Source organism: Mytilus californianus, unplaced genomic scaffold (genome assembly GCF_021869535.1).
Source record: "Mytilus californianus isolate M0D057914Y unplaced genomic scaffold, xbMytCali1.0.p SCAF_6, whole genome shotgun sequence".
Classification (NCBI taxonomy): domain Eukaryota; kingdom Metazoa; phylum Mollusca; class Bivalvia; order Mytilida; family Mytilidae; genus Mytilus; species Mytilus californianus.
In genome coordinates, this window is record NW_026262712.1 from 94,719,103 (window position 1) to 94,741,644 (window position 22,542).

At 32.1% G+C, this 22,542-nt stretch overlaps 1 protein-coding gene across 1 annotated transcript in view; it reads right to left on the reverse strand.

The window, feature by feature from the left end:
• Positions 1-22,542, reverse strand: part of LOC127706674 (nurim-like) — a 34,507-nt gene that overhangs the window by 11,073 nt on the left and 892 nt on the right. Inside the window, exons 2-3 of the mRNA XM_052211332.1 lie at positions 20,498-20,661; positions 18,847-19,014 (exon numbers count right to left, since the gene is read on the reverse strand). Of these exons, the coding sequence (XP_052067292.1) occupies positions 18,847-19,014; positions 20,498-20,661 (332 nt within the window). The remainder of the gene's footprint in view (positions 1-18,846; positions 19,015-20,497; positions 20,662-22,542) is intronic.

Here is a 22,542-nt window from a genome sequence, read left to right on the forward strand (position 1 = left end):
CAGTTCAAATATAATTCATCAGATGAAAAAGGTAGATATTTGATTGTATTTGTACCTTCTGAAATATATAGCTTTATATAAATAGTAAGAGCTATGTTCTACCAGAGGATAAGCATCTATCTGTCTTCCAATCTGCTACATTTGTCCCAGGTGCAACACAAACGTAAGAGTTAAAATTGAGGCAAAAATGATATTGGTTAAGAAAACCAACATAATCTTGTAAACAGTTATACAGCTGATACACATACATGTATATAAAAATAATCTACATAATTTTTGTTGATGGGCAAGATACAATTAAACAGTACTGCCAAACTGTATTTTGTTTACATATTGTAAAGACAGGGCACTTCACTAAAAATTACAGAATTTAGCTTAAAGGGTCCTGACAAAAAAAAAATATCTTTTCATTCTGTCGTACAACATCACTGTAATGAAGTCACAGTGAAACTGAAACATCAAACCTAAGCATTATAATAAAATCATTTCTCTATATATAGCCTTTATTCAAATGTTTGAAAATTATCAAAAATAACTACGGGTATCATATTTACCTTCATTTTTAGAGAATGTACAGGGGTTTATTAGCCCAGAAATCTTTTCCTTTGAAAGTAGAAATATGACACATTTTGTAATGTTTATGTTACAAAAATGTAGATGTTGTGCAAAATTTTCTTATTTTCTAAGGACTACATAATGAAAAGCATAAATATATGAAAAGAAAAAAATCATTATTGAAGTAGAGAAAACATCATTCTCATTTTCTTGCTTTGTATAATAAATGTGTAAGATTGCAGCACAATCTTTAAAAATTAAAAAACGGACTTTTCAGCAAGGGCCCTGCTTGTACATATTTATGTGAGGTAACAAAACAAATATTCAATCCTGGTGCAATCAAAGCAACAGATGTTCCTGGAGTATCAATTGTGTGTGAATTTCTTGTTTCAAGTGAAACATGATATTGAGTGCATAACAAAATATATGCAGTGAATTCCTTTTTCTTCAAACCCGACGTGACATTTTTAAATTTATGAGTTAATCGAAGTTTAACTTAAGTGTAGCAGACCTTATATCAATCAAGGGAAGACAACATGAACTTGCAAATGGTAAACCCATTATGTGTATCAGGTTGGCTTGATTGAACATTGTACTAGTGCACATTGGTTCAAATCATGTTGAACAAACAGACAGACAAAGTGAAAACCATAGGGCTCCTGCATTCTATATGTTGGGCTCTAATTAAATCATCTGAGATACCTCCCATTATAGCCAATACTATGTTAATAGCTTTTTAAAACAGTCATTTGCAATAAAACTTGTATGTAACTAGCAACTTCTGATATCTTTGTTTTCCTATCAGCAGAAGACCAAAAATAAGGCTATTTATACTAAGAAGTTTCTACCCCAGGAATACATTGCCTAAGCTGTATTCGACAAAACATTTCTGAATTTTGGGTCCTCAGTGCTCTACAACTTCGTAATTAGTTTGGCCTTTATAACTTTATTAATTCAAGCGTCACTGATGCGTCTTTTGTAAGCGAAAAACAAGTCTGCTGTACAAAATTTTAATCCTTTGCATCTATGACTTTATTTCCCCCTTATCAAAAAGAAAAATATGAATTGTTCAAAGTTCATAACAATATTTCCAAATTTCAATTGATTTGGTGGAGCCTTACCCAGTCCTCAAGTTGCATGTGAAAAGCAATTTTTACACGTAAATATGAAAGTTTATGTCCCCTAACCTCTGAATAGGGGCATAAAAGAAATAAAGAGGTTAACAATGCAATACTCTTTAAAACATGTCAAGTACTGAATTAATGTCAAATTCCAGGAAAGTTGTGTATAAATTTGTTAGTCTATCAAAGATGATGTTTTGAATTATTTCAAAATCTCCTTCAGCTATTTCGGTACACTGAACTGGACTTTAGTATTGGAATCTATCATTCACAGGAATTATTTTCTTATTTGTAATGAGAGCGGATGATAGAAGATGTTGACTGTGAATCATACTGTGGTTCAAGTTTTCAGCATGGTACCATAAATTATCTTTTATCAGTATTTTAGAAGGAAATATCAATATTTGTATTTTACATGTGTGTTAAATGTTATGTCAGTCAGCAGCATCACAGGACACAATACCAAAGATAACCTGAGTCATCCAGCCAAATTTAACAGAAATTTTACAGATCTTTAGAAGTTAACACACAAATTGCAGACAAAACTGGATGGAAATGGAATAGGATCCCAGTTTCAGGATACCAGTCCAGTACCCACATATGAATCCCTTAATAAATATACCATCTTATAAATGGGAGATTGTACCGAGATGAAAATTATGTAAAGATGCTTAAATTTGCAGTATATCCAATGGGTATTCATTAAAAGTGATTCTGAAATGTGAAGGGTGGATGATTGTCTGAATAAATGGTCCAAATACTTTTTTTTTTATTTAACAAGGAAGTTAATAAATTGACCCTATTAATACTCAAAACAGTATTGCTCTCTTAAATGTCAATCTAAGAATTCTCCAAGACTACTAATATGAAAAGCAATTGAAATTTTGAGGTCTAATATAGGGAATAAAAAATCTGCGCCTCAATTATGATGAAATTGCATTTAAAAAATGGGGGAAATAAATGGTTTCCCTTTCCAAAATACCTCCCAATGATTGTTATAGTAATACATGTAAAACAAAGACAACAAAAATACCTTACTATTGATTTTATTAAAAATTATATATATAAAAAAAAACATGTATAACAATAAAATAAGATATGAACACATACTTCTTTCACTTAATAAACTAAACATTTAAGCAATATAAAATAATAACTTGTAAAACTAATGAGCGTTTAATATAATATAACAAAACTGAAACAAAATATATAAAGTTTAACAATACTTGACAAAATATATTATCAATTTCAGGTCCTTCATGTCCAAAACAATAATAGAATTTAAAAAATTAAGAGCAACAAATTTATATTCTTCCTGAATTGTAAAAAAGAATCGTATTCTTTCATTTAAATATTGATGTGAGAATACATGATGATCTAATATATTTCCTGTTAGAACATAAAAACAAAACATCAGAATTCATGTTGGTTAAAGTATAATATAACAATATTTAAATAAGTTGTCACTTAGATATTGCTGCATTCCAAAAATTGGTATTTTTTTAAATCAACCTGCCATAAGATGTCATATAACTATTGTCAACATGGTCATGCAGTGCCATAAGATGTCATATAACTATGTCAACATGGTCATGCAGTGCCATAAGATGTCATAAAACTATTGTCAACATGGTCATGCAGTGCCATAAGATGTCATATAACTATGTCAACATGGTCATGCAGTGCCATAAGATGTCATATAACTATGTCAACATGGTCATGCAGTGCCATAAGACGTCATATAACTATGTCAACATGGTCATGCAGTGAGTTAGTTACATGGGAAAACTTAATATAAATGGACAAAATAATAATATACTTATATTTAATGCATCTCAATTGTTTGATAACCCAAATTTATCAGCTACATGTACTTTCTTCTTAAATAAATCTTCATATGAAAGTGAAAAATCTAATGAAAATATCAGGGTCTACCCATCTTATTGAATTACTGTTATCTAGTCTGTATATGTGGCTTAATAATTATTTCAATTTCTCTGACAATGTCACATCATTAATTACTGTATGTGTGGAAATATTGAAGCTTTTGCATCATACAATTGTTCTGCTAATTTGTAACTTTCTAAGATACATAAAAGTGCTATGATTTATGGTTGTAATGCCCTAAATATGACCGTAAAATGTTATAGTTAATAATAAACTGTTAACACAGAGATATGTCTCGCCTATTTGTTCTTTTGATAATGCAAATGTTGAAATTAAAATAGCAATACTTTAACATGTAAGTTATGCAAATATTCAAAGTCAATGAACCATGACTGAAGGTATAGGGCTAAACAATCTCCATGGAAGTGAGATGTGCATACCAAATACCATTGACATTTCGTAAGTCATTCCCTTTAAACAAACCTAAACACAAACATTAACTTGTAAACTATGTAAAAGTTTCAAAGTCAATGAAACATAATGAGGGGTGGGGTTATATAATCTCCATTGAAATGAAATTTGCAAATGCCAATACATTTGCATACCAAATATCATTGACTTATCATTAGTGGTTCATCTTAAAACTGACCTAATCACAAACTAATACATGTAAACTAAGCAAAAGTTTCAAAGTCAAAAGACCATGACTGAGGGGTAAGGACCTAATATTCCCCATGGAACTGAGATGTGCCAATGCTTATACAACTGCATACCAATTATCATTGACATAAAACTAACAGTTCCCCTTAAAATGACCTAATCACAAACTAATACATGAAAACTAAGCAAAAGTTTCAAAGTCAATAGACCAAATAATCTCCATAGAAATGAGATTTGCCAATGCTTATACAACTGTATACCAAATATCATTGACCTACCACTAGTGGTTCACCATAAACTAGACCTAATCACAAACTTATACATTGTTGACACCGCCGCCACCGGAAACAGCATACATATGTCTCGCTTTTTGACTCCATCAAGGCGAGACAAAAACCTGTAATTTAAAGTGGTCAACCCAACTTATTAGCTACTTAAAATAATATTATTTACTATTTGTACAAAGCTAACATAATAAAATCTCCTAAGCAACTTGATTTGTTCTAACTAAAATAACCTTTATCCAGACAATAACATGTATATAACACTTTATTTAAACCTTACTACTACAGCAACATCTAACTTGTGTTAAAAGCATCTAATAAATATTACTTGTGGCAGTGATTTCTAATATCTCAGAACAGCCCTGTGAGTATTGTTTTAACAGAATAATGGACTGTTCCTCCTGTCTGACATGGGTTGCATCATTCTATTCTGTAATGGTAGTAGATGTTGACATAGTAACATACTCGGCTGTTTGAATCTGTTGTTCCGTGTACAGGTAATCTTGATGTGTCACACTGTAAGATTTACACATGTACATCGTAAGCACCGTAGCTAACAACCATCGATCCAGGGTCATTATTGGAAACACCCACAAGATCAGTATAAAACAGGTTGTTCCAGGGTGGGGCATGTGAGAGAGAAGTTCCTGGAACTGACGACTAAAGAATCTCTTGGGTGATCTGTATCCTTGTATATAGTTATACAGCTGAAAATATAAGTGAAATGATAATAAGTATTATTTATTTTAACAGGAACAAGAGTGCACACAATTGTCTTGCCTGCTTTATTGATTTTGATAGAGATCAAAAGTTACTATAGGCAACATATAAACTTTACATTTTCAATGATCAATCAAAATGAGGTCAAGGTCTGTGTCTTTCAGATAGAAATGAACACATTATAATGACATTCTATATATTAAATTTAGTAAATCAAAGACTTAACATTGACCAATGAACCATGAAAATAAGGTTAAGGTCAAATAAGCCCCTCCTAGATGGATATGTACACATTACAATCATTCTATACACCAAATACAGTTAACTTATTTCTTAAAGTATCGACCTTATCATGAAATCTTAACATTGACGAAAAAACCATAAAAATAGGGTCAAGGTTTGGTGAACCCTTTCTGACAGATATGTATACCTTGCAATGATTCTATATACCAAATATAGTTATTTTTTTATCTCATTATAACAAGAACAATACAGTGATTAAAAAACTCTACAGTTTTTTTAAGCAGTTGCTGAGTCATGAAACTAGAGGCTCTAAAGAGCCTGTGTCGCTCACCTTGGTCTATGTGCATATCAAACAAAGGACACAGATGGATTCATGACAAAATTGTGTTTAGGTGATGGTGATGTGTTTGTAGATCTTACTTTACTGAACATTCTTGCTCCTTACTATTATCTCTATCTATAATGAACTTGGCCCAGTAGTTACAGTGGAAAATATTATGTAAAAATTTACAAAAATTTACAAAATTTATGAAAATTGTAAAAAATTGACTGTAAAGGGCAATAACTCCTTAAGGGGACAATTGACAATTTTGATCATGTTGACTTATTTGTAGCTCTTACTTTGCTGTACATTATTGCCGTTTACAGTTTATCTCTATCTATAATAATATTCAAGATAATAACCAAAAGCTGCAAAATTTTCTTAAAATGACCAATTCAGGGGCAGCAACCCAACAACGTGTTGCCTGATTGGTCTGAAAATTTCAGGGCAGATAGATCTTGACCTAATGAACAATTTTATCCCGTCAGATTTGCTCTAAATGCTTTGGTTTCAGAGATATGAGCCAAAAAATGCTTTTTACCCTATGTACTATTTTTTAGCCATGTCGGCCATCTTGGTTTGCGGGCGGGGTCATCGGACACAATTTTTAAACTAGATACCCCAATGATGATTGTGGCCAAGTTTGGTTAAATTTGGCCAAGTAGTTTCAGAGGAAAAGATTTTTGTAAAAGATTACAAAAATTTACGAAAAATAGTTAAAAATTGACTATTAAGGGCAATAACTCCTTAAGGGGTCAACTGACCATTTTGGTCAAGTTGACTTATTTGTAGACCTTACTTTGTTGAACATTATTGCTGTTTACAGTTTATCTCTATCTATAATAATATTCAAGATAAAAACCAAAAACGGCAAAATTTCCTTAAACTTACCAATTCAGGGGCAGCAACCCAACAACTGGTTGTCCGATTCATCTGAAAATTTCAGGGCAGATAGATCTTGACCTGATAAACAATTTTACCCATGTCAGATTTGCTCTAAATGCTTTGGTTTCAGAGATATAAGCCAAAATTTACATTTTACCCCTATGTTCTATTTTTAGCCATGGTGGCCATCTTGGTTGGTTGGCCAGGTCACCGGACACATTTTTTAAACTAGATACCCCAATGATGATTGTGGCCAAGTTTGGTTAAATTTGGCCCAGTAGTTTCAGAGGAGAAGATTTTTGTAAAAGATTACAAAAATTTATGAAAAATGGTTAAAAATTGACTATAAAGGGCAATAACTCCTTAAGGGGTCAACTGACCATTTTGGTCAAGATGACTTATTTGTAGATCTTATTTTGCTGAACATTATTGCTGTTTACAGTTTATCTCTATCTATAATAATATTCAAGATAATAACCCAAAACGGCAAAATTTCCTTAAAATTACCAATTCAGGGGCAGCAACCCAACAACGGTTTGTCCGATTCATCTGAAAATTTCAGGGCAGATAGATCTTGACCTGATAAACAATTTTACCCATGTCAGATTTGCTCTAAATGCTTTGGTTTCAGAGATATAAGCCAAAATCTACATTTTACCCCTATGTTCTATTTTTAGCCATGGCGGCCATCTTAGTTGGTTGGCTGGGTCACCGGACACATCTTTTAAACTAGATACCCCAATGATGATTGTGGCCAAGTTTGGTTAAATTTGGCCAAGTAGTTTCAGAGGAGAAGATTTTTGTAAAAGTTAACGACGACGGACGACGGACGCCAAGTGATGAGAAAAGCTTACTTGGCCCTTTGGGCCAGGTGAGCTAAAAAAAGGTCAAGGACAACCAACATATGCCAGACAGAAACATCCGACAATAAGACATCTGTATACAAAATATAAATTATCAAAGTCATCTATCTTCTTCATTATCGAGGCTTATACAAATAGTGTACACAGTTGCTTATCCTATGTCTGGCATGGTATGACAAAACAATACGTTTTTTTAAGAGGTCATTGAATCATTAAAATGAGGTCAAAGACAATGGACATATACCAGACGGAAATTTCATACCATATCGTATCTGAAAACCATCTTTGAATCATTCGCTCTTTCATTTCTGAAATATTATCCTTTATGCAACAAGAGTGCACACGCTGAAATGTCTCGCCTTCTTTACTAATCATTGATATTATGTTTATAGTCCTAAATATAAAGCTTTATTACAACTGTCACATAAACTTAACATTAACCAAGAAAACTAAACATTGACCAATGAACCATGAAAATGAGGTCAAGGTCAGATGAACCATGCCAGGCAGACATGTACAGTTAACAATTCTTCCATATAACAAATATAGTTGACCTATTGCTTATAGTTTAAGAAAAACAGACCAAAACACAAAAACTTAATACTGAGCAATGAACCGTGAAAATGAGGTCAAGGTCATATAAAGCCTGCGCAACTGACATATAGATCATAAAATATTTCCATACACCAAATATAGTTGACCTATTGCATATAGTATAAGAAAAAAAGACCAAAACTCAAAAACTTAACTTTGACCACTGAACCATGAAAACGAGGTCAAGGTCAGATGACACCTGCCAGCTAGACATGTACACCTTACAATCATTCCATACACCCAATATAGTAGACCTATTGCATACAGTATAAGAAAAACAGACTAAAACACAAAAACTTAACTATAACCACTGAACCATGAAAATGAGGTCAAGATCAGATGACACCTGCCAGTTGGACATGTACACCTCACAGTCCTCCCATACACCAAATATACTAGACCTATTGCTTATAGTATCTGAGATATGGACTTGACCACCAAAACTTAACCTTGTTCACTGATCCATGAAATGAGGTCGAGGTCAAGTGAAAACTGTCTGACGGGCATGAGGACCTTGCAAGGTACGCACATACCAAATATAGTTATCCTACTACTTATAATAAGAGAGAATTTAACATTACAAAAAATGTTAACTTTTTTTTCAAGTAGTCACTGAACCATGAAAATGAGGTCAAGGACATTGGACATGTGACTGACGGAAACTTCGTAACATGAGGCATCCATATACAAAGTATGAAGCATCCAGGTCTTCCACCTTCTAAAATATAAAGCTTTTAAGAAGTTAGCTAACGCCGCCGCCGGATCACTATCCCTATGTCGAGCTTTCTGCGACAAAAGTCGCAGGCTCGACAAAAAACTAATGCAATTGTCATTGCTGCTGGATTGTCATACCTATGTCTCACATACTGCCACAGTCATCACAGGCAAGACAAATTTGTAACAAAAGATAAAAACTTATTTGAGTGATCATCTAAACTGCTGATCTTAAAAGACTGAGGGATTCCAAATATTTTTTTTCCTTTATTTGACTAAAATAATTATTTGGGGTAAATGCTGATGAGACAGCAAAAATAAATCATAATCAAAATAGACATCTTGAAGGATTTGCAAGCCTTTTTTGATATAGTATTGGGTTTTTTTTGTTTTTCAGGAGACAAAATATTTTTAGATGCTCTTCTGTTTCTCCCGTTAAAAATTCAGATCTTCTGCTATATAAAAATTCGGCTCAAGACCATTTTCAGAGGGTGCAACACACACCTTTTTTATCTGGAGCATTCTCACTTTTCTTTGTTATCTTATACTTTGCACTCCGCTTTTTTTTTGGCCACCATGTCCTTTTCATTTGGCTGCAGTTCCCATTTAACTACAGCAAAATTTTTCATTTTTTACTGTTGATTGTTTCCAGTTTGTAAGCAAATTCAAAGGATGGTGAAAATAAATTTGGATAATTAATTGGCTTCAATTCACAGCCTTGCTGGCAAACAAGGTAAAACTGTTCATTAACTTTTGTTACCTCATCGTCCTGAATATGCATGAAATATTTCCCACTGGACATTAAGCAACCAACAATCAATCAATCTGTTACCTCAAACTGTGGTAATAAAACCCTGTTTATTGCAAGCATAGGCTTGAAAATAGATTATTTAGTGTTACTTTTTTTCTATTTTTTATACTCCAATATTTATCAATTAAAATATAAATTAAGAGCAAATTAAAAAACTAGAGGCTCTAAAGAGCCTGTGTCGCTCACCTTGGTCTATGTGCATATTAAACAAAGGACACAGATGGATTCATGACAAAATTGTGTTTTGGTGATGGTGATGTGTTTGTAGATCTTACTTTACTCAACATTCTTGCTCCTTACTATTATCTCTATCTATAATGAACTTGGCCAGGTAGTTACAGTGGAAAATACTTTGTAAAAATTTACAAAAATTTACAAAATTTATGAAAATTGTAAAAAATTGACTATAAAGGGCAATAACTCCTTAAGGGGTCAATTGACAATTTTGGTCATGTTGCCTTATTTGTAGATCTAACTTTGCTGTACATTATTGCTGTTAACAGTTTATCTCTATCTATAACAATATTCAAGATAATAACCAAAAGCTGCAAAATTTTCTTAAAATTACCAATTCAGGGGCAGCAACCCAACAACGGGTTGCCTGATTGGTCTGAAAATTTCAGGGCAGATAGATCTTGACCTAATGAACAATTTTTTCCTCATCAGATTTGCTCTAAATGCTTTGGTTTCAGAGATATGAGCCAAAAACTGCATTTTACCCTATGTACTATTTTTTAGCCATGTCAGCCATCTTGGTTCGTGGGCGGGGTCATCGGACACATTTTTTAAACTAGATACCCTAATGATGATTGTGGACAAGTTTGGTTAAATTTGTCTTAGTAGTTTCAGAGGAGAAGATTTTTGTAAAAAATTACAAAAAATTACGAAAAATGGTTAAAAATTGACTACAAAGGGCAATAACTCCTTAAGGGGTCAACTGAACATTTTGGTCAAGTTGACTTATTTGTAGATCTTACTTTGCTGAACATTATTGCTGTTTACAGTTTATCTCTATCTATAATAATGTTCAAGATAATAACCAAAAACGGCAAAATTTCCTTAAAATTACCAATTCAGGGGCAGCAACCCAACAACGGGTTGTCCGATTCATCTGAAAATTTCAGGGCAGATAGATCTTGACCTGATAAACAATTTTACCCATGTCAGATTTGCTCTAAATGCTTTGGTTTCAGAGATATAAGCCAAAATTTACATTTTACCCCTATGTTCTATTTTTAGCCATGGTGGCCATCTTGGTTGGTTGGCCGGGTCACCGGACACATTTTTTAAACTAGATACCCCAATGATGATTGTGGCCAAGTTTGGTCAAATTTGGCCCAGTAGTTTCAGAGGAGAAGATTTTTGTAAAAGTTTACGGACGACGGACGACGGACGCCAAGTGATGAGAAAAGCTCACTTGACCTTTCAGGTCAGGTGAGCTAAAAAAGAGAACCTGCAATATTTTGACAATCATCTGTCTGTTTTGGTCATATGTTGGTGTTTTGGATTTTTGTGTGTGTTTTTTATTTTCTTTGGGGGGGGGGGGGGGGGGGGTGCTACTGTCACATGAATTTAATGTTAAATATGTTTGTTACTTAATACTTATATAGTACATGTACTTCTGAATACTGCAATATTCCTACTTTTTTTCAAGATGACATGCAAAAACCATAAAAATTGTTAAAATATATCCAATTATAACTCTGTAATGATATTCGTTTCAGACACATGACATTTGTAGTTATGTCTATCCATTAGAGTTTTCAAAATAATTAAATAATAAACTGTTAACACAGAGATATGTCTCACCTATTTGTTATTTTGATAATGCAAATGTTGAAATTAAAATAACAATACTTTAACATGTAAGTTATGCAAATATTCAAAGTCAATGAACCATGACTAAAGGTACAGGGCTAAACAATCTCAATGGAAATGAGATGTGCCAATGCTAATACAACTGCATACCAAATACCATTGACTTTTCATAAGATGTTCCCTTTAATGAAACCGAAACACAAACATTAACTTGTAAACTAAGCAAAAGTTTCAAAGTCAATAGACCATGACTGAAGGGGCGGGGCCAAATAATCTCCACGGAAATGAGATATGCCAATGCTTATACAACTGCATACCAAATATCATTGACCTACCACTAGTGGTTCCCCATAAACTGACCTAATCACAAACTAATCCATATAAACTAAGCAAAAGTTTCAAAGTCAATAGACCATGACTGAGGGGGCGGGGCCAAATAATCTCCATGGTAATGAGATGTGCCAATGTTAATACAACTGCATACCAAATATCATTGACCTACCACTAGTGGTTCACCATAAACTAGACCTAATCACAAACTAATACATTGTTGACGCCGTGGAAAAAGCGTACCTATGTCTTGCTTTTTGACTCCGTCAAGGCGGGACAAAAATGCTAAAGTTGCTAAAAACTCATAATGAGTCACTTAAAGGTTTCAGTCATAGTGGTCTGTGGCATATCTGTAGATCTTGCATTGATTATCCATTTTGCTGTTTACTGTTTCAGTTGGTTTATTATAGTTATTAAAAAAAGCAAAAACACTAAACTTGCAGAAAAATGACATCTAAGGCCAATTACTCCAAAAAGAAATCATCTGATAGCTTGGCAAAACTGGAAAGCAGAACGATCTTGACATTCTGAGACTTTTTAACCCCATCAGATTTTCTCTTTTCATTGCAGTTTACTATTATGGTATATTTTTAACAATGGCAGTGATGCTTGATCAGCAAAAACATTAGGATGATATCTGAGTTATAACTGTCTTATTTGCAGTCATACCATATCTCCTTATTTTTATACTGAAACACCAACCCCTAAGGATGATTATAACCAAGAAAGGTTTGAACTAGCCTGGTGTTTTCTGAGAACATTTTTATAAAAATTACATATGGAAGACCCACAAGCAAATGAAGGCCAAACGACAATTGATTATGATGGCTCATTGAACCAGGCAAGCTATAAACTAGTTTAACCCTGCCACATGTCCATGTGCCTGTCTCAGGAAGAACAACTTCAGTGGTTGTGTTTTGCCATATTTGTATGTGATGACAAATCTTTGAAAATCTCAGTTAAATGTATTCACAAATTTTTAGACTCTGCCTTTAGTTGAGGACTGTCGTTAAGTTGCTATGTCATTGACATATACTCAACATATAATGGGGATTTTGTATAAGTTGTATACCTATTGCTGTTATAATAATAATAATAATATTTTATTCAATAAAATATCAAGCATATGAGTTAATACAATACTCAATATATACGATACATAAAGACATTACTGACACATACTTTGTAAAATATAATGGCATTTTATGAGTGTAGATAATCTTTAACTGCATGGAAAAAATTTGCTGATATTTTATCAGGGATAACCCATGAAAGCTTTAAAGCTTGTTTCCAATGGGGTCCCTTCATGTAAACGGCTTATAGTTTCGACATACAAAAAAGATATCACACAAATTAATATGACATAAAAAATTCATATAAGAATAATTTGAATAAAAAATGAGTTTAATAATATAAAAAGAAGTCTGATAATTTCCGACATCCAACCTACTATTTTTCTTATATATAGGACACACTCTAGCTGTTTTCATCTCATCAGGTACTATGCCTGAAGTTATCAACAAATTAACTATATATGTAATTGGCTTTGCTAAAATACTCGAGCCATCTCTTAAAAACCTTGATGGTATTCCATCTAATCCAGTACTTTTACTTGGATTGAGTTGTTGTAACTGTATAAAAATATATTCTTCAGTCACAGGTTTTAATTTAAAACTCAAATCGTTACACTTAACAGTGTTATAAAAAAATTTAAATAAGTCTGTTTTGATATCAAACACTTTTGGAACTGGTGGTAATTTTGATACTAAATTATCTGCTATAGTTGTAAAAAAGTTATTAAAATAGTTAGCCACTGTATTTGAGTCATGACAGTTTTCATTATCTATATTAAGTACAACTTTACTTTTCTCTTTCTGTTTAGTACTATAACCCATACTTTTAAACTGTTTCCAGATATTTTTAGGATTATTTATATTTTCTTCTATTTCATTTTCAAAATATGAAGACTTAGCTTTGTTTACCTCCCTTTGGGTTTTATTTCTACATTTACAATAATCATTATAAACATGTTTATTATTTGTTTTTTATACATATTCAAAAGCTGATCTCTTTTTTGAATTAGTTCAATAATTTCAGAAGTCATCCAAGGCTCTGTATTTTTTTTTTACCTTGATATCTCTTTTAGGAGCTACTTCATTTAAAATTGAAGTAAAAATATCTTTGAATTTTACCCAAGTTCCATTTACTTCTCTACATAAATATAATTCAGACCAATCAACATCATTTAGTTTTTGACAGAAATCTTCTTTAGTGTAATTTTTGGTAGATCTTATTTTGATTAAATTTTCTCCAGCATCTTCTGAGTTTGTTTTTCTCTCAAATTTTCTAGTAAAATATGTCATAAAATGGTCACTTAGACCATATGGAATAACACCTGACTGACTGACTCTGTCTTCAGAATTTACAATTACATGATCTAATAATGTTTTACTGTTTTCAGTTATTCTGGTTGGTTCACATAACAATTGCTTCAAATTTGACATTTGTAAAATATTCATATAGTTTTTATATAAAGATGACCTGTTATGTAATAAACATATATTTATATCACCAACAATGTACAATTCATTTAATTGATTTATTTTATTTAATATTTCTTCAAAGTTAATAAGAAAAGAGTCAGTATAAAACATAATTGCACGGGTTTTTAGTTATCGAGGACTGGGTAGTGACCACACAATCGCACGTCATATATATAGGTAGAAGTGTTTTTTTTTTTTTTGTATACAAAATATTTGTATTCAAGTTTTATATACACAGTATTTAAATGTGTTGTATTCATTTTGTAGATTATTTTGTTGCAGAACCTGATATTGTCCAAGATTCTGTCAGGCAGTGTATCTTGTGTTTTTGATGGACTTTATTATTTTAGTTTGATGGACTTAACCAGATCAGATGCATATTGTATTAGGAAAATAAAATTTAAGGTGGTCACTGCGCCATTCAGTATCCAACCTTGTGTTTGTTCTATTGTATTTAGAAAGTAAAGGCTAATGTTGAAGTGTACATAATTGCATGTGCTCAATTATGTACACATATGTTCAAAATAGATGGAGCATTTTAGCACATAAATACTTTATGTTTGGTTAAACAACATGCATTAAAACATAAAGGTCCAAACCATCTGTTGTTTATGTTTTTTTTTTTCATTTTCAATCACATCAAATCTACTTTAACATCAGAATTCATTGTCTACAACATTTATATTTATACAAATGAGCTATATTCACAGAAAAATTAATTCATGTTTAAATGTGATAATATTTCTGTACTATCATCACCAATAATATATTATTTGTACTGATCAAAATCAATGTTCATTATTAAACTGAACAATATGCATTTTACCCTCACTAACAGAGACAAGTTCTTGATTTTTTAGGCAAAACCTGTAGAAGTTCATAGGTGGGCAATGCAGAGTATCTTTCAGGTCAAAGTGTTTCACAAACTTTCCATCAAAACTCAGAATAACAACCTGTCCTGTTAAACTTAATACAATAATACTGCCTACTGATGTGGACTCTACATCAATAGGTTGACCAACATTTTCCTTTCGAATTAACGAATTAACTTCCCATCCTGGCTAAAAACTTTAACTTTATTTTGGAAAAAAACTAGGTATACAAATATTTCTTTTAATGTTCTCTGTTATTTAGAATTTGTATAGAAAATCTTTTTTCAATAAAAATATGTCTTCATATTTTATAGTATTCAATAAAACTCTGTCTTGAGATAAAACTTTGATACGCAGCTTTGAACTTTCACTTTTTGACAGTGGGACAGATTTCAAATAAAGAATCATAATATGTTCATCTCTTCTCCCACAGACTGCTAGAACAAAGTTTTTCATCTCTGGTAATGTGTAAAGTGTTTGGATTTCATCATGTTCATTTTTTACTTGGATGGCACGATTTTCTCCTTTCAAAGGAACTTTATGTAAATGTCCAAAGTCACATTCAATTGAAATCAATTGACTTTTAGAGAACTGTTTTGTCTCCTTTGGTATCAATAAAGGTTGGTCATATTCTTCAGGATTGGGAGACAAATCCCTAACATCCTTTTGGATCTGTAGTATATTGTCTTTGACCTTCGACTGCTTTATGAGTTCAATTTTTTCAATTAATTCCTGCTGAAGCTGTTCTAGTTTTTTCTTTTCCCTGGAAATAACCATCTGCATTTCCATCAAAAGTTTTTCTCAACTCATCGATCAATAGACCTTCAAACTTTGTTATCAGCTTCCTCAACTCATTTGCATGTTCTTCAGTTTTCTTCTTTTCTTCTTGAAACTTCATTTTATGAAGATAATTCCATGCATCCAACGAATCAAGTTTTCCTTTGACAGAGAAAAGTAGTTTTTTTTTTATGTGATTCTCTAATGACACAAGCTCTTCCAGGGATTCCTCGTGTATTTTATCAATAGTTTATTTGCTATGTTCCATATGACAAGAACTAAGAGACAAACATTCCAGACATACAAGTATTTCGCATTCAACACAAAAATTAGTACAGACGTTGTTCACATGATCTTCACAACTAATGTCTTCCAGATTTGGTTTCATCTTTGGCCTACTTTCCGTTTGAACAGTCCTCACAATTTTATGATCTCTCTTTTCCAAACCCCAAAAATGATATTTTTTACATTCAAAGCACATATGTTGGTTACAGTCAGAACATGTCTATTCAGTTAGTTTTTCCACTTTACAAAATGTACAGATTTGAATTTAAGCAGCCAGACTTGATGAGGAAGCCATTTCCCTTTACACCACAGAAAATTAAAACTTAATTTTGACATAATATCATTTAAAACTACATTTATCTCAATAACCAAGGACCAAAGATTATTTGAATGACCCTATGCCATTGTATATCTGTTTATAAAATTATGAAGGTCTTTATTTGAATATCCCTAAAACAGAGATAAATGTATATTGATAAGTGTGTTAGATATAATGACCCTTTACTGATATACATGTACAGTTATGAGGACTTTGTGTTTTTCACTGTTAATATAAACATCTAGATAGAATAAATAAATAGATAATCTGTCACATGAATTAACAGGTTCTGAGCAAAAAGCATTTCCGTATCACATTCACTATCAAGGTCAATCTGAGGTCATGTGATCATTATGACAACCAACATAGATTAAACCACAAACAAGAGCTGATGAAGGATCTGATATTAAAAATGCTATGTTATCATAACTTCATTACATTATTGTTCACATAATGATGAACTATAAATGAATATGGAACTGAATATATTCTCAAAAGGGATTACAGTAGATAAACAGTTCAAATATAATTCATCAGAAATTTGCTTCTTTTTGTACTTTCTAAAATATAAAGCTTTATACAAATAGTTAAAGCTATGTTCTACCAGATGATAAGCATCTATATGTCCCAGGTGCAACAAAAACTGTGACCTTACGTAACAGTTAAAACAGCAGTAAAAAAATAAAATTGGTAAAACATATAATCTTATATACCGCTTTGCAGCTGAAACTGGAAAGAGTTCCATATGGCACCCCTACAGAATAAACTGCAATACATTTTTGTGTTCTTTTAGTATGGTGGGGGTACCATATGGAACTCTTACCCTGAAACTCATATGCAAAAATATTATGCATTATTTCTGTTGATTGGCAAGATACAATAAAACAGTACTGCCAAACTGTTTTCGTTTATATAAATTGTAAAGGCAGGGGACTACACTAAAAATTACAGAATTTAGCTGAAAGGGTCTTATCTTTTCATTTTGTCTTACAAAATCTCACTATAATAAAGTCAAGGTAAAATTGTAACATCACACCTAAGCTTATATTTACATTATTTCTATATATATATATATATATATTTATCTATATACCATATTCAAAACTTTCAAAAATATCTGCAGGTATCATATTAACTTTCATTTTTAGAGAATTTACAGAGCTGAATAAGCCAAGAAATATTTTCCTTTTAAAGTAGAAATACAGGGGTACATTCAGGGGTAGGGATGTGGAGGGAAAATATATAATTTAAGCACAAATTGTCCCAAAAAAAAATCACATCCATCCGCTTGGCAGCATATATTGTGTGTTCTGTAAGTACCCTCCCCTTTCAATAATCCTGGGTCCCACCAAGCTACATTTTGTAGTTTTTATGTTAAATGGGATGCAAAATTTTTTATTTTCTAAGGAATTTCACGACTATAATCTATATAATAAAAAGCATAAATATGTGAAAAGAAATAAATCTTGATAATAAAATTTTAATTTTTTTTTATAGATTAAAACAATAGAAAATAAAGAGAGAAATACAGGTCATATTTCTCATTCTCTTGTAATGTATAATATCAATAAATGTGTTAGACTACAGAACAATCTTTAAAAAACTAGAAAACTGTCTTGTCAGCTTGCACATATTTGTGTGGGGTACCAAAACAAATATCTAATCCTGATGCAATCAAAGCAGTACATGTTCCAGGGGTATCAATTTTGTGTGGGATTGCCTAAAAAGATATATATACTGATGATTCCCTTTTTCTTAATACCAAAGGGACAGTGATAAAATTTTGAGTTAACCGAAGTTTAACTTAAGGGGAGCTGACCCGATACCAATTAAGGGGAGACAACTTGAATTTGCAAGAGGTAAATCCCATATGTGTATCAGGTTGACCTGATTGTACATTGTACTAGTGTACATTGATTCAAATCATGTGAACAGACAGACAGACAAAGTTAAAACCATAAATCAACTGCATTCTATATGCTGGGCCCTAATTAAATCATCTGAGATACCCCCTTTTAAATGCAATATTACATTAATAGCTTTTCAAAACAGCTATTTGCAATAAAAGTTATTGTAATTTGTTACTTCTAATTACCCAACTAAATACAAGATATTAGCTAAATCTTAAAAGAAAAGAAAAATTACCATACTATTTTGACAGTTGTACCCTTATATTCTATCAAAAATCTAAGTTTTTTGTATTTCAAGAATGGATAGCTTTATCCATAAACCACTTTACTAACCTGCTTGATTCCAACCAAGAAGAATGGCTCTGTCAATGTATTCTCTAGAAACAGAATCATCCAACTAAATATCTGTACTAATGTGAAGAACAGGGAAGTAAGAGGAGCATCTTCTGTATTAATCAACCATAAACTAATGTCTGTTCTCTGCCAGAAATACATCAATGTCTGAAAAATACATCTAATGTTAATGATAGAGAAGTAAGACAGGCATCTTCTGTATTAATCAACCATAAACTAATGTCTGTTCTCTGCCAGAAATACATCAATGTCTGAAAAATACATCTAATGTAAATGATAGAGAAGTAAGACAGGCATCTTCTGTATTAATCAACCATAAACTAATGTCTGTTCTCTGCCAGAAATACATCAATGTCTGAAAAATACATCTAATGTAAATGATAGAGAAGTAAGAGGAGCATCTTCTGTATTAATCAGCCATAAACTAATGTCTGTTCTCTGCCAGAAATACATCAATGTCTGAAAAATACATCTAATGTAAATGATAGAGCAGTAAGACAGGCATCTTTTATAGGTAAAGTTATTCCAGGTCAATGTTTTGATTCTAAGGACTTCTTGTTTTTAAACATTAATCCACTTCTAATTACCTTTTCATTATTCTGGAGAAATCCCTGCTAACTAAGATGAAAATGGTATGCACAGCTATCTAATCAAGGCTTGTTAGAGCAAAAAAAAACTGATATCTTGAAAACTAAATGGATGAGATGAGATGAAATGTAAAGCACAAATATCAAAAATTTGTGTTTGGTAAATCCAATGTTGCCTCAGATTAAAGGTAATAAGGTTACCTTTTGATATTTATTTTTATCCATGGCGGATCCAGAGGGGGGCGTAGAGGGCGTACGCCCCCCCTTTGCTTGCACTTTTTTTTTTTTTTTGTAAAATGATTTATCAGACTAGACTTCGTGAACTTTGCCATTTTCCGCGTATTTTATTTTTATGCGGCAATTCTTTACTTATAAAGATATGTTTTGCTCGTATTTACTGTAATATATTATTGATTATGTCAAAATCATGTGATTCGCTACTGTGGAGTTGACCAGTGGGTCCAAAAAACGTCACTCAGTCATTTTGAAATTCAAATTACAGTAACACATTGCTTAGGCTGAGGATGACAAGCATGACACCTTCAAAGCGACAAAGGATTGAGCAAGAACGTATTTATTGACTTCTATTTCACAATTCCACCCAACAGAAAGTAATACTCTATTACACTTTCATGAAAAAAAGTTACCTACGAAAACATGTTTAACCCAACACGCCCCAGCCTATTAATAACATAGCTGTTGGTACCATAACCCCCAAAATCAATCCCAACCTTCCTTTTGTGGTATTTAACCTTATGGTCAAATTTCAAAAAGATGCATTCACTTAAACTAAAGTTAGAGTGCGAAAACCAATGTGTCTTCGGACGACGACACCGGACAAAGACGACGACGCCGACGTCATACCAATATACGACCACAAAATTTTTTTGCGGTCGTATAAAAATGTATGTGGCTTCAATTTTTTGTTCCGGATTTTAAGGAGCAGAAGATGTCATTACTTGAATTGTAAGAAATTAGAATATTGCATAATGTTTTGTATATAGATGATGAAAAATGACCATAATGCCTTATAATGTACGAACCTGGAGAGCTACACACGTGGATATAGTATATAACGTTCTGTAGAGAGGTTTACAGAAGGGCCATAACTCTTTCTTTAATGATTTTGATGTCATCACACTATGTTGTACCATGAACAACAGTAAAAGACAAAAGTCTACCACTATCAAAACTAGGTTTGATGAATCTAAAATTAAAATAAACAAATTTGTCTGAATATAAAAAAACACTGTGGACAAAGCTTTAATTAAAATTGCATATAAATTACCTGTATAATGAAAATCTTTTGTTCTTTTGAAAGGGGAGTAGATTCACCCTCTTATGTTCATTTCTATCATGTCATTTTGTGGCAACAGTAATCTTCCATTGTTTTCATTCTTAATCCCCATAAAAATTGCTATATTGTAAAGAAATGCCCCTGTGCCTAACATACACAGCAGAGCAAGGACACCAAACATTACATTACCATCCCACTTTGAAGCTTTCATAATTATCCCCTGACACTCTTATTGTTTAAGAATTTAAGACATACATTGTAACACCTATTATAAGAAGTTACAACAATTTCAGGGACTAGGAGGAATATAAAGGACTTTGCTGGGGTCATCACACTTCAACATAATAATAGATTAAAATTTCTCCTTTAAGCAGGCAAAGAGGGACACTTTAGAGACACCTCAGGAAGAAGTGAAGAAGACATGAAGCATTTACATCTTATCAATCCTTAATAGACCATAATTTAATATCAGTCATGTCTTCAATACTAGAGATACATTAAGCTTGCTGATAGGCTACTGCTTCTGTCATGTAATGACCACAATGAACAAACTGATTAAACTGCCATGACTTCGATGCACATGAAGTACCCCACCCCTCCCCTAAATGGTATGATTGTTTGCATTCCAACCCAAGTCTCTTGGCGTTTACTTTTTTTTAATAATACAAGTATCTCTTATTTGCATTCTGTTCAAATAAAAATTATATAAACATACTGTGTACTAGCAGTATAACTGTGTGGCACATATTGACCAAGCAATGATTAAAAAAAACATCAAACTGCCACCAGTTTCATTTAAAATGCCTTGAAAGAAATTTGTAGATAAACCGTATACCGTATAAATTGACAATATAAAACACAAGGCTTGAAATACGATACAGTAATAAAAAAAATCAAATCAGGTTGATGCCAATATTGTGCATCATCAAAATAGTGAATACCTTAGAAACATGAAGACCAAACTCCAAAACTGAATATAATCATCAATTTACCATGTTTACTATGAATAGAAAATAGTGTCCATCATCACAAAGTGACCATCTAGAATAAAAACTTCCTGCCAAAGAATTGAGAACTAATCAATACCAATAACATATAATTGAAACACCTGATAATGTCACACCTGAGCAAACCTGAAATTTACACTCGTTATAGTTTAACCATGCAATAAACTTAAGGTTATAACTATAATACTACAGTAGTAATAATAATATCTTCTGAAATAATAAAGCTAGATTAACAATGATCAAAATAATCAAACAGTCATAGATTGATAAAATTATTGTCCAGAAGTCTGTATCAAAATTTTGGAAATAGATTGGTAACAAAGTTATAGTGGAAATAGACAAAAGTAAATTCGGAAAAGAAAATACCTAAAAATGATTATACAACATTTATAGATATGAAATACGATATTTAAAGATATATTATTTATTATTAAATACTGTAAATTATTAATTTTAACAAAGGATTGACAGCACCAAAAAGTTAATAAACAGCTGCGCCATGAGCGCATGATACGCCCGTCGCTTTTTTAAAGAATAAATTTCAATAACTTCTCACTGTCATTTCAGAAACTTATGAAATACATGTACAAAAGGGAGGTTATCTTAATAGATATAAACCAGTCACCAAAGTTTCATGAAAACTGCTCAAAGCACTTTAAAAATATTGTCCAAAAACTGGAAAATCACCCCCTTTTTATGAACAAAATCCCATAACTCGGAAACATAAAATCTCAAATTTATAAAAATCAAAGGGATCTTATGTTAATAGATATAAACAATTCAC